Source organism: Octopus bimaculoides, chromosome 24 (genome assembly GCF_001194135.2).
Source record: "Octopus bimaculoides isolate UCB-OBI-ISO-001 chromosome 24, ASM119413v2, whole genome shotgun sequence".
NCBI classification, from domain to species: Eukaryota; Metazoa; Mollusca; class Cephalopoda; order Octopoda; family Octopodidae; genus Octopus; species Octopus bimaculoides.
In genome coordinates this window covers 35,589,535-35,603,318 of record NC_069004.1, presented here as the reverse complement: position 1 = coordinate 35,603,318, position 13,784 = coordinate 35,589,535, and the positions used below count along the sequence as shown (strand labels likewise).

The window sequence follows — 13,784 nt, the reverse complement described above, 5'->3', positions numbered from 1 at the left end:
ATACATCAATGTGTGTGTGTCTGTGTGTAACCCACTCACACATACATCAATGTGTGTGTGTCTGTGTGTAACCCACTCACACATACATCAATATGTGTGTGTGTGTGTGTAACCCGCTCACACATACATCAATGTGTGTGTGTGTGTGTAACCTGCTCACACATACATCAATGTGTGTGTGTGTGTGTAACCCGTTCACACATACATCAATATGTGTGTGTGTGTGTAACCCGCTCACACATACATCAATGTGTGTGTGTGTTTAACCTGCTCACACATACATCAATATGTGTGCACACAAACACTTGTCAAACAAAAATGCAATACGTTTAGGTTAAAAAAATAAATATTTGCAGAGAAAAATGCAAAAAAGTCAATTTCAGGGCCCATGACATGAAAGCATATAACAAAAAAAAACAAACTAAGAACATATTAATAATAAGAGGGGCAGAACAGGGTTTTGTTTTTAAGTTAAACGGTGGGTTGATCCCGTCAGGAAATATTTAAAGATGGCTGATGTATTTAAATAAGTTTAAAAACAAAATCAAGCATGGTTGTGTGGTGAGACGTTTGCTTCTCAATCACAAAGTTCTGGGTTCAGTCCCACTGTGTGGAACCTTGGACAAGTGTCTCCTACTACAGCCTCAGACCTTCCCAGTTTCTGTGTGTGTGAGTGTGCATATACATACATACACATTTTTATATATATTCCACCCGGTCACCCACCCACCCCCATGGAAGGGACGCTGAGCTGTTTGTGGATTACTCACTTTTGGCATGGACTGGAGCAACATGTAAGGTTGTTTTGCTCAAGAACACAATGAATCGCCCAGTCCAAGAATCGAAACCACAATCTTATGATCATGAGTGCACCACCCTAACCACTAAGCCACACACCTACATAAACACACACATACAAATATACATGCATATATCTATGTATGTGTGTCTTTGTGTTTGGATTTGCTCGCATCACCATTTCACAAGCGGTGTTGGTATGCTTACGACCCCGTAACTGAGTGATTTGTCAAAAGAGTACAAGGGTCGATTTGTTTCACCGAACCCGTCAAGGCGGTGTTATGGCTGAAACAAGTAAAAGATAGAAGGAAAAATAATTCTTCTCAGAGTTATCCCCCTTCTACTCCTTTTTAGGGTTAATCCCCTTTCTACTCCTCCTCAGAGTTATCCCCCTTTCTACTTAAGCAGTTACCTCCCTTGCCTTACATCAAAATCTGCAATCTTGTTGATTGTATTCGTTAATTATTTTATTTTATTCTTTTACTTGTTTCAGTCATTAAACTGCGGCCATGCTCGAACACTGCCTTTAGTCCAACAAATAGACCCAGGACTTATTCATTGTAAGCCTTATACTTATTCCATCGGCCTTTTTTTGCGAACCGCTACGTTACGGGGATGTAAACACACCAACATCGGTTGTCAAGTGATGGTGGGGGACAAACCCAGACACACAAATACATACATTCACACACACACATATATATATATGCGCGACGGGCTTCTTTCAGTTTCCATCAACCAAATCCACTCACAAGGCTTCGGTTGGCCCAAGGCTATAGTAGAAGACTCTTACCCAAGGTGCCACGCAGTGGGACTGAACCCGGAACCATGTGGCTGGTAAGGAAGCTACTTGCCACACAGCCACTCCTGCGCTTATTAACATAATTAACATTTGTCTCATATAATTAACAGCAGTAGTTGAGTTAGACTTACCTTGAGCAACATCTCGCAAATAAAGACAAACTGCAGCAACGAGAGCGACTAGAATGAAGAAGAAAAAAGAAAGAAAGAGAAAAAATTAAGAAATAATTAAGGCAGCAATTAAAAATTTGATCAACCCTTTAACATTTCAACCAGTCACATCCGGCCAAAATAATGTCAATGTTTTATGCTCCACCTGGCCAGATGCAGCCTCTCACACCTACCATACAATATACAGTCACATCATTGAAGTCTCTAGGCTATGAGATAATGCAGCATCAGTTGAAATGAATGTGAATAAATGTGCATTACATTTGATAGAGTGGTACCTGTATTTCAAAGGGGTCAGCCTTGTCACACTTTGTGTCATGCTGAATATCCCCCGAGAACTACGTTAAGGGTCCGTGTGTCTGTGGAATGTTCAACCACTTGCTCGTTGATTACACAAGCAGACTGTTCCGTTGATCGGATCAGCTAGGACCCTTGTCACTGTAACCGATGGAATGCTCCTTATATATATATAATTTATATGCACACACACACACATGCAAAGAGAAAGCTATAAGAGAGAGACAAAGTAAATACTCACTGCATAAACAGACGAGGAAGAACACTTCCAATATCAGGTAACCCTTTGAATCCACAATTAAACCACAAGCATATGACACCAAAGCCAGACCCAAGTTCTGTATGGCCTGCATTCTGAAATGAAATAGAGACAATGTTGTGATTGATGTGTTAAGTTGAGGACAGAAATGGTTTGTTGAGGTTTCAATCCCAGTTAGAGCAAGTGTATGTGTGGGTAACCTGTTGATGAACACGAACCAAACTTTTGATAAATAAGAAACTAAATTTAAAAAAAAAACATCATTTGGCCAACAGAGATGAACTGGGAAGTTGTTCAATTACAACAAATAATAATCTTTTCAACCAAAGGCACAAGGCCTCAAATTTTCAGAAAGGGGCTAGTTGATTATATTGATCCCAGAACGTAAGTGGTACCTATTTTATCGACCCCCCGAAAGAATGAAAGGCAAAGCTGACCTCGGTGGAATTTGAACTCAGAACATAAACAGCCTGTAGAAATGCCACTAAGCATTTGGTCCAGTACACTATCAATATTATTAGCTTGCTTCTTTATGGCTTCAAATTTTGGGTGGCAATGGTGGGGGAAAGTCGTTTATTTTATTGAAAGCATGACAGGCAAAGTCAACCTTGGCAGGGTTCTGCCATTTGGTACAAGACCGTCAAACGTTACTCGGGGTGTCGGTGGGGGGTTAGTTGATTATATCAATATTTAACTGGTACCCTTTTTACTGACCCTGAAATGAAGAAGGGCAAAGTCAACCTCAACAGAATTTGAACTCAGAACATGCAGAGTTGGAAGAAATCCCACAAAGACATTTTATCCAACGCTCTACCGACTCAGCCTGGTTTTGACATAAGGTAATAAATCAAGAGGATTAGCTGTGTATTTGGTTTAGTGCAAGTCCCAGGATTTTAGGAAGAAAAAATATACATACACTCCGTAAGCTGTTCCAAGTTGATGAGTTGGAATGATATGAGCCACAAGGGGCCACAAAGCACTGGCTAGAATGGAATAGGCGACACCCATCAAGGACTGGAATGACAGAGAAAAAACAGAGAGAATGTGAAAACATAGGAGAATGTTATTAACACGAAAGAAATATATTAAAAAAAAAAAGAATATACAGCAACAATAACAGCAGCAGGGAAGCCTCTACATGGTCACTAGGCCTGCTAGAAATAGTAGTGAAATCTCTCTCAGATAACATCATCATCATCACGATTTTTAAGCCTATCTTCCATGTTTGACAGGAGCCAACAAACTGCATCGAGCTACAATGTCTGTTTTGGCAAGGTTTTTACAACTGGATGCCCTTCACCAATCACTTCATAGTGTACTTGGCACTCTTTACACACATACACAAGCACATATACAGCATCATCATCATCATCATCATCATCGCCATGTAACATCTGTTTTCCATGCTGGCATGGGTTGGACAGTTTGACCAGAGCCAAAGGATTGTACCATGTTCTGCTGTCTGTTTTGGCATCGTTTCTACAACTTGATGCTTTCTTAATCCCAACCAATTTGCAGAGCGTACTGAGTGCTTTTTACATGGCACCAGCCCTGCTGGGGTCACTAAGTATCTTGCAAGACAAAGACCCGTCAACTGAGAGAGAGAGAGAGAGTGACTTTATATCAGTTGAAGAGAGAGTAAAGTATAAGAGAGGGAGAGGAGAGAGAAAGAAAAGATGGTGGTGGTGGAGACGTGTCAGGGTGTAGCATGAAAGGTAAACAGGGGGTGAAGATAAGTGGAGTGGTGAAGAGGATTGAACTCTGTGAGTGAGAAAGGAGAGTAGGGGATAGAGAGGAAGGGGAATCCAAGTGAATGGTGAAAACAAATGGAAGGGAGCGGGTGGGGGGGGGTCATTAAGCAGACAAGTTGTAGGGGAGATTTTTCAGAGAGAAATTGTGTGCAGGGGGCACAGGCATAAGGGACAGACGTTTAATCCTTAGATGAAAGGATCTTCTCAAGTAAAGCAAGTCCCCATTCATCTTGGTGGTCTTTTGACATTTCTTTGATGAGGTTCATCATCTGAAAGTCATTCTTCACCACTTTGTCTCGTGTTTTCCTCAGTCTCCTTCTTCCACAGATTCCATCCACAAATATCACTCAGCACTTCTTTATGCAACTCTCCTCATCCAAACACATCTGATGACCAAACCAAACACAGTCTTCTCTCTTGTACACAGCATCTGATTCCACTTATGCCCACTTTTTCACTCAGCACCTTTGAACTAATTCGTTTATGCACACTCACACTGCACATCCAGCAGTGCATCTCCACTTCATCTTATTTCTTTATGATGAAAACTTCCATAAGCGGCTTTTCTGTTTTCCTATGGGGTCATTTTGTTGTCCGTAAAAAAAGTTCGTTTTTTGTGCTTTGTTCATGTTCCCGTTCCTGTTTTGTCCACGTTTTTCTGACATGTAGGTATGTACATATATGTATGTATACATGCATATGCTCACATGTCATTTGTATTATTATATTATCGAATGCTACGCATCCATTTGCAAGTAAGTTTTAACTATATATATATTGAACTCAGAACATAAAGAAAGACGAAATACCGCTAAACCAAGATTAACTTCAATGCATAACAGTCTGGCAATGGCTTAACTAGCTGTAACTTCGAAGTCCCTGTCGATAATATTCATGTTTAAGAGTAACAAATTTGGAATCTACAAAAGTATGGAATAACCCATCAAATTAATGTAAAATTGTTTTTATTAGAACTGAACATAAAAAAAAACATACACAGACACACACACACAAACACATATATGCACGCATGCACACACACACACAAAGAGAGAAAGAGTGTACACGTACCATGGCTACAAAAGGGTTTAAGAACGTAAATCCCATCAATGCATGGCAGATCAAGGTAACAAAAATGCCAAGAGACAACCAGAATATATTTTTACCAGTTTTGTCCACAATCAGACCACTGACAGGTGAGGCCACAGCGGATATAATATATACAATACTGAAAATAAAACAAGTTAATTAGTTAATTAGTTTGTTTAATTAGTAAGTTATTTCTATCTCAGGCTTTTGTTTTTGTGGGGTGGGGCAACAAATATTAATCACTTACATTGATGCTAGAACTCGACTAAGAATTTTATGGATTCCAGAGATACGAAGGACAAAGCTGCCCTGATTTGAACTCAGAAAATAATAATAATAATCTTTTCTGCTTTAGGCACAAGGCCAGGAATATTGGGAAATGGGCTCTTCAAATACATGAACCCCAGTTGCTCAACTGGTACTTATTTTATCAAATCTGAAAGGATGGAAAATGAAATGAACCTTGGCGGAATTTGAACTCAGAACGTAAGGAGGGACGAAATGTCGCTAAGCATTTTGCCCAGCATGCTAACAATGCTGCCAGCTCACTGCCTTAATAATAATAATAATAATAATAATAATAATAACAATAATAATAATAATAAGAAGAAGAATTTTGGCTTCCGGAGGCTGCCTCGACATCTAAGGCTTGTTTTAGCCCAATGTTAGGATTCTTTTATTTTCCAGCAGTCTAATCTGTTCAGTAATAATAATAATAACGATAATATTAATAATTCCATCTAATTTTGGCATGAGACCAACAATTTTACATTGACCCCCAGAAGTTAACTGGTATTTATATCATTAACCTCGAATGGCCAATGCGCTTGATTAGTGTCATATTTTATTGATCCAGAATGGATGAGAGACAACACTGACTTTGGTGAGAGTTGAACTTGGTATTCAGTAAAGAACCTTAACTAAATACCACTGGGTATCATGCTTGAAGCTCTACCAATTCCACTACCTTAAATGGAAAGAGGAAGAGAGGAGGAGGGAGGAGAAGAAAGAGAAAAAACTAATTCTTACCTGTTGACTGTGGCAGCTAATGAAGCATCAAAATCGAATTTATTTTCAAAAAAGACTCTGGAAAAAAAAAAAGAAATTTTAGGAAAAGATTGACTAACGGGCATAATTAAAAATGGTAAAGCACTAAATCAATTAAAAATGGTGGATTATGAATAATTAAGAAGAAGTGTAATGTTGTTAGGTAAATTATGCTTGATTAGCCAGAATGTGTAATGCTCATTAGGTAAAAATATGTTTAATTGATTCTAGTTATGTAAATTATGTTAATTGCTAAACTCTTATCATGTAAAATAAATACTAATCTGGTCGTGTCCAGAGATATTTGTTACTTGCAGAGAGAGAGGTAAAAAAATTAGAAGATAACTCTGACTAGAAGAGTCAAAATAAGGAAATATATAGTTAACGAGCATTGAGAAGAGAATAAGAGAATAACGAGAAGGAAATTTCAAAGCTCTACTCACAGACCGAGGCCAATAAATGGGAAGACTGTAACGTAATAAGCTACACAAATAATGCAAATAAGCCACATCGTTAAAGGGAAATCCTTCACATCTTTTATGTTGACGACTTCCTCTGTTAATGAAATCAAAACAGAAACATTGCATCATTGTATTGTGTCATATGAATATAAGTTACATGTAAAATGTAACACAGACAAATGAAAGCACAGCCTACGTAAATGTACACACACACACACACACACACACACACACATATTTAACAACAGAAAACAATTCTCAAAAGGGAGGCATAACTTGATAGATCAACTCAGCCATTTGTTGAAATGTAGAATGATAGCATAAAAAGCAGACTATGTATTGGGGGTTGGTATAAATGATAGGGACTGGCGCTTTCTACTGGTGCCCTCTGCAGGTTAATTACGGAAACCTGAAAGATAATAGACGCAAACAACAACAATTCAGTAGTTTTCAAAGGAAAATAAAAAGTAAAACTCTACCTGCTTTGGCTTTGATTTTGAGAATTCTGTCAGCTCTTTTATCAAATAATGCCAATAACAAGGCACAGGACAAGGACACAAGACAGGTGGCACCACCAACTGAAAGAAGAGAAGAACATGAAAGCATTTGATCAACACTGCATTCAGTTTGTTGAATGGTTGGGGGGGGGGGGCAGGAGACACTTGAGTATCTGAGGTACAGGTGTGTGTATGCATATATGTAAGATACAGATGAATGCATGTTGATACAGGATTGGGAGTTTAAAGCAGGTTTAAGAATAACAACACAGGTTTTGCTGATAGCATCAGCAGTCAAGATTCTGTCATTATTCTCTGTACAGAGAGCAGAGTTGACTGGGACTTCACAGTGTGTGTGTGTGTGTGTGTGTGTGTGTGTGTGTATGTGTGTGTGTAATGTAGAGACATGTAATTTAAGGTTAATTGAATGATGAAACTTTGATGTCTGGGAAATATCAACACAGAGCAACTTACCAATAAGAAGCAAATAACCGAGTCCTTTATATCCAGGATTATCTCGACTAAATATATTGTAGAGGGGTCCCATGATATTCATGTTGACAGTACTTCCCTGGAATAAATGAAAAAAGAGATGTGTGTGAACAACTAATATATACATCATCATCATCATAGTGAAGGCATGGGAAACAGACTTTTAACATCTGTTTCCCATGCTCACAGACATCATGTATATATATTAATAAAACATATTATTCTACCTCCAATATTCGAACCCTTTTTTACCCTCCTTGTTTTACATTTATGTGCTTACTCTTGTACACACACACACACACACACACACACACACACACATATATATGTATGTGTGTGTGTGTATATAATATATATATATAATATTAAGTATGTTTTATATATATATATATATATACTCTTTTACTCTTTAGTCGAGCAAATCGACCCCAGGACTTATTCTTTAGAAGCCTAGTACTTATTCTAACGGTCTCTTTTGCCGAACCGCTAAGTTACGGGGACATAAACACACCAGCGTCGGTTGTCAAGCGATGTTGGAGGGACAAACACAGACACACAAACACATACATATATATATACATATATACGACGGGCTTCTTTCAGTTTCCGTCTACCAAATCCACTCACAAGGCTTTGGTCGGCCCGAGGCTATAATAGAAGACACTTACCCAAGGTGCCACGCAGTGGGAATGAACCCGGGACCATGTGGTTGGGAAGCAAGCTACTTACCACACAGCCACTCCTACGTCTATATATACATATTATATATATTTGTGTGTGCATATATATCATCTATATATGTGTACATATTACATACATATATATTATATACATAATATACATGTGTATATATATATATATATATATATATATAAATAAAGAAAAACAAGATATTCTTTCAGCAATTCTCGCGGCCCAGGCATTTTACAAGGGAAATAACTGATACTTACAGGTCCTTAATGATTACTTCCCTTCATATGTATTTTATATATTTCTTTCATTTTATTTGAGTCTGGGGACATTTCTCAGGTTCGATTTCCACTCATTTACTTACTCTTTTACTTGTTTCAGTCATTTGACTGTGGCCATGTTGGAGCACCACCTATTTATTTTTTCTAATATTCTCCTTGCATTTTGCAACCTCTTCAATAGTCGTTTTTTCTTTCTTTTTTTGACATCTGACACCATCTGTGATTTGTAGATCGTTAGACAGACTTTTATCCCACAACATCCCTTGATGGATCCAGCACATTGGATAGTGATGATGATCCTTACTCCTTTGTTTAGCCAGAACACTTTTAAAGGACTTCAATTTACAGGAATATCAGAGACACACAGACTGTTTAACCCTAGGACTGACCTAGGGTTAAACAACAACAACAAGAGCATGAAATAGAAGAGGAGTGAAAAGACCCCCAACTTACAATTCGGGAAAAGCTCAACTGTAAACCAAAGACCATGTTGAGTTCTTTGCCTTTGAACCATTTCACAGCATAAGTGTTCTGCGCCACGGCCAGGGATTCACCTCCGATTCTGTCAGGAGAAACACAAACGGTAAATGGTAGCAACCTTTATAGGCACACACATAAACGTATATAATATACACACATACACACATGTTGATCATAGATCTGTTTAACCAGAACTAATCTGGGAAATAGACAACTACATAGAAAGGCACAGAAGTTAATGTAATCCAAGATACATTGTCTCAAAAAAAAAATGAGGGAATGGTTATGACTGAAACATATTTGAATTATAAGTCATTCACAAAATATGTGTCAACCTGAGACAGTTGTTGAAAATGCCAGAGGGCAGGATTGAACCTTGCACCTTCTGAACCATTCACTCATGCTGCATCCTCAAGAGAGATGGACAGACAGACGGGACTGAAGGTGAGGAGAATATTTGAACTGAATGATGTTTGAAGGTGAAGAAAGTTCCAAGAAAACAAATCCTAATTCCGGTAAAACACTGGAGAGAGGGGGGAGTAGGGAGAAGAGGAGGAGGGGAAGAGAGAGGAGAATGTTGAGGGAAGAGGAGTGAGAAGCGATGGAAGCAGAGAAGAGAGAAACTGAAGGAAGATGAGAACCACAAAGAGAAACCCCAAAACCCTGACACAGAAAATACTCACCCAAAAATGAACCGACCCATATCCATCAACCATAATTTATCGTAGATGGCGCCAAGTGCAAATATTACCTGAGAGAAAAAAGAATGACGATTAATGAGTGATATTGTAAATTAATTATTGTCATTTTTTTTTTAATGGTTTTAGTCAGGAAGAAAGGTGGTGTCCATGACACTTTATACAGGGCCACCATAAGGGACAAAGGTACCCTCAAAACTCAGAGTTGTCCCACCCTTGGTGCCCGGTGATGATGACATTAATTTATTAGCATTTACAATGATACAAATCAGACCCCAAAATGTCTACCTATTTTTATTTTCAAACTGACTTCATCCCACCTCTCACACTGACTCTACAATGTCATTCTAGCAACAAATAACTGCACCATCAAAATCTCAAAGCCACGAGATAATGCAGGATTAACCATGTAAATAAATAAGCATTACACATTTGAGAGAGTAATCTGAAAGCTAAAGGATTAAAGCAAGCAATGGATTAAGTCTACCCAGCCACCCTCCTCCAAGTTGAGATTTGAACTCAGCAATATAAAGAACTGGAAGAAATAATATAAAAGTACCCCATCTGATACCCCTAATCATTCCGCCTCTTTATGTTGACCCCTTTTTTTAATCAACCACAGAAGTATAAAATGCAAAATGACTTCAGTGACATTTGAACTCAGAACACAGGTTTGAAATGAATACCAAGAGGTTTTCTTGACATGGAATGAAGAATCAAGGCATTTGAGCGCAAGTTATCCTCTGCCTTCATTTTCTCTCTTCTCTGTTTTTATTACTTCTCCCCTCTCTCATTTTCCTCCCCCTTTTCCTCTCTTCAGAGGGCTGCTACAAATCTCATACACTGAGCACAAAACACAGAGCTTTGTAGGGCAGCAAAGGAGCCACACCTTGCGCAGGTAGGAAAGATGAAAGCTTGCTTGATATGGCCAGATGGAATTCCTTGAAGCAAATGCCCTCACAGATTACAGGTGGCAATGGGAAGGGCAACTAGCCTTTCCTATTAGCAACCCTCACCTTTTATTCAAGTAAGGTAATATTTCTCCCATGGTCAGATATGTTTTTGAGGAAAGTTGGAGACGAAAGACATTGCTTGTATGACAATGATGTTTGCCAAGTTTGCAGGAGTCTTCCTCTTCAGAGACACAGCATAATGACAACTCCAAGATCTCCTGAGGTCAATAGCTCAGCTACATATCCACACAGCTATTTGCCCTCAAAATTATGTTTTCAAGAGAAAGAAAGGAGAAGGCATTAAATAGAATTAAAGCTAACCCTTTAGTATTTAAACCCACCATATCTGGCTCAAATATTTCTCCTGCGTTTTACGTTCAAACCAGCCATTTTCATTCTGAAAATAAGCAACCGCATGATTGAAATCTGAAAGCTACAAGTTAATGCAGGATTAATTCAAATGAATTTGAACAAAGTAATCTGCTAAAGGTTTAAATCCCAAATCCAAGAAACAAGCGAAATGACTTACTTGTCCAACTGTGACAAAACTGCTGAAAATGATGGCTCCAAGTCGGACACCAAAAAGCCTGTCAATAAGAAATCCACCGAAGAAACAGAGAATGACGTTCGGCCAAGAGTACCACATATAAAAACTCATGAATTGGTATTCTTGCAAGCTGAGATCTTTCAACATATGATCTTGAAGTGCTGCTGGGTTATCATAACAGAAATAGCTGCCTGAAGAAGAAGAAGAAGAAGAAGAAAAAGAAACAATGGTAAATGGTAAATCTGATGCTAAATTAAAAACATAGTAGAGGCGCAATGGCCCAGTGGTTAGGGCAGCGGACTCGCCGTCGGAGGATCACGGTTTCGATTCCCAGACCAAGCGTTGTGAGTATTTATTGAGCGAAAACACCTAAAGCCCCACGAGGCTCCGGCAGGGGATGGTGGCGACGCCTGTTGTACTCTCTCGCCCCAACTTTCTCTCACTCTTTCTTCCTGTTTCTTGAGTAACGCTGCGATGGACTGGCATCCCGTCCAGCTGGGAGGAACACATACGCCATAAAAACCAGGAAACCGGGCCCATGAGCCTGGCTAGGCTTTGAAAGGGCGACAAAAAAAAAAAAATTAAAAACAATTTCTTGGCTGATAATTTTGAAGAATTTTTTTTATTATTGTTATTCTTTGATGAAATTTTTTAATTTTTTGCATGTAAAGGTTAGTAATTTATGTTGAGGGTGAGATTTTTCTGGGATAATTCCAATTGTTGGAGGGGAAAAATAATTTTAATTGTTAAGAGTAATTATAATTTTCTTGGGCAGTGAGATTGTAATTGTTACAGGTGTTGGGGCAGTGTTTGCAATTTCCAGGAAAAATTTTGGGGAAAATGTTTTTCCGGTGATACGTGAGCAGCAACCTGTATGAAGCAGGTATAAAAAGAATGATGTCACATAATATCCAGATCTGGAATCATCATCATCATCATCATCATTTAATATCCAGTTTCTATGCTGGCATGGGTTGGTCGGGAATTGTATTAAATAGAACAAGATGCAAAACACAATGATGAGAAATAAGGCAGTTTAAGGACATTCCAGCCATGCAGTTGTTGGTTCCCTCTGTCGAGTAGTTGCCTTGTGAGTGGATTTGGTAGACAGAAACTGAAAGAAGCCCATCGCTTGAAAACCGATGTTGGTGTGTTTACGTCCCTGTGACTTAGCGGAATGGCAAAAAAGACTGATAGAATAAGTATCAGGCTTACGAAGAACAAACTTGGGGTCGATTTGTTCAACTAAAGGTGGTGCTCCAGCATGGCCGCAGTCAAATGACTGAAACAAGTAAAAGAATAAACGAATAGAGACTGGAGCAATTTCCTCCACTAACAAAGCCATGACATGCCTCATTAATAACCCTCCCCCCTTACAAATGGGAACAGGAAATGACCAACCCTAACCACTACAATAAATAGAGAAATGACCAGTCTTACCACTTACTACTTTCACTTTTGTGGAAAAAATGCTGACACACCCAGTAACTAAAGGCTTAAATACTGAACTTTGTACCTTTGACCTTTACATTGTCCAAACAAAAAGATTAAATCCATTAATACTGGAAAGCAAAGAAATATTGTCACACCTTGTACCTCCCCAACAAAGGGGAAACACCCCCTGGTTTGTTTACAAAGTTCTACATACATCAATAAATTCTAAACAACAACATAACTACAAATTTAATCAATAAAAATTTAATTGATCAAAATTTCTCCATAATTCCCCCACCTCTGCCACAAAAGCTAATTACCACTGCACCCAAGGTAGAGGCGCGTGGCCAAGTGGTTAGGGTGTCAGCATCATGATCGTAAGGTTGTGGTTTCGATTCCTGGACCGGTCGACGCCTTGTGTTCTTGAGCAAAACGTTTCATTTCACGTTGCTCCAGTCCACTCAGCTGACAAAAATGAGTAACGCTGTGATGGACTGGCGTCCCTTACAGCTGGGGAACACATACGCCATTGAAACCGGGGAAACCGGGCCCATGAGCCTAGCTAGGCTTTAAAAGGGCGCATTTATTTTTATTACTGCACCCAAGGAGGACTTTAATTAAACAGAGCCTACATAAAGGCTCTAAAGTATTGCAGTCCCATACTTCGAACTCACTGTCCACAACATTCCTGTTTAAGAATGATAGATTTGTACAAAAGTATGGAGCAACCCATCAGATTAATGTAAAATTGTTTTTATTAGAACTGAACATTAATGTATAAAAAGGGAGAGGGGGGAGGGAAAGCCTTTTTAAATTCATCTGTTTAACTCCCACACACAGACAATCCCATAACGATGACCTCCTGGCAAAAGAACTTCTCCAAACTCACACAGGGCTTCTGCTAATATACTAAGCAACATCACGTTCATGACTCACACACATGTGTGTGTGTGTGTGTGTGTGCGTTAGACCACATGACATTGGAGAGGTCAGGAATAGCTGACTTACTTCCTTGGTGATGTGAAAATATCACAACAA

At 38.9% G+C, this 13,784-nt stretch overlaps 1 protein-coding gene across 1 annotated transcript in view; it reads right to left on the bottom strand.

Moving 5' to 3' along the window:
- Window positions 1-1,531: 1,531 nt before the first annotated feature.
- LOC106884198 (major facilitator superfamily domain-containing protein 1) overlaps window positions 1,532-13,784 on the bottom strand; it is a 19,721-nt gene continuing 7,468 nt past the window's right edge. Inside the window, exons 2-12 of the mRNA XM_014935444.2 lie at window positions 11,295-11,503; window positions 9,798-9,865; window positions 9,088-9,196; window positions 7,646-7,742; window positions 7,154-7,252; window positions 6,657-6,768; window positions 6,196-6,252; window positions 5,149-5,305; window positions 3,243-3,340; window positions 2,309-2,421; window positions 1,532-1,779 (exon numbers count right to left, since the gene is read on the bottom strand). Coding sequence (XP_014790930.2) covers window positions 1,547-1,779; window positions 2,309-2,421; window positions 3,243-3,340; window positions 5,149-5,305; window positions 6,196-6,252; window positions 6,657-6,768; window positions 7,154-7,252; window positions 7,646-7,742; window positions 9,088-9,196; window positions 9,798-9,865; window positions 11,295-11,503 — 1,352 coding nt within the window. The 3' untranslated portion in view covers window positions 1,532-1,546. The remainder of the gene's footprint in view (window positions 1,780-2,308; window positions 2,422-3,242; window positions 3,341-5,148; window positions 5,306-6,195; window positions 6,253-6,656; window positions 6,769-7,153; window positions 7,253-7,645; window positions 7,743-9,087; window positions 9,197-9,797; window positions 9,866-11,294; window positions 11,504-13,784) is intronic.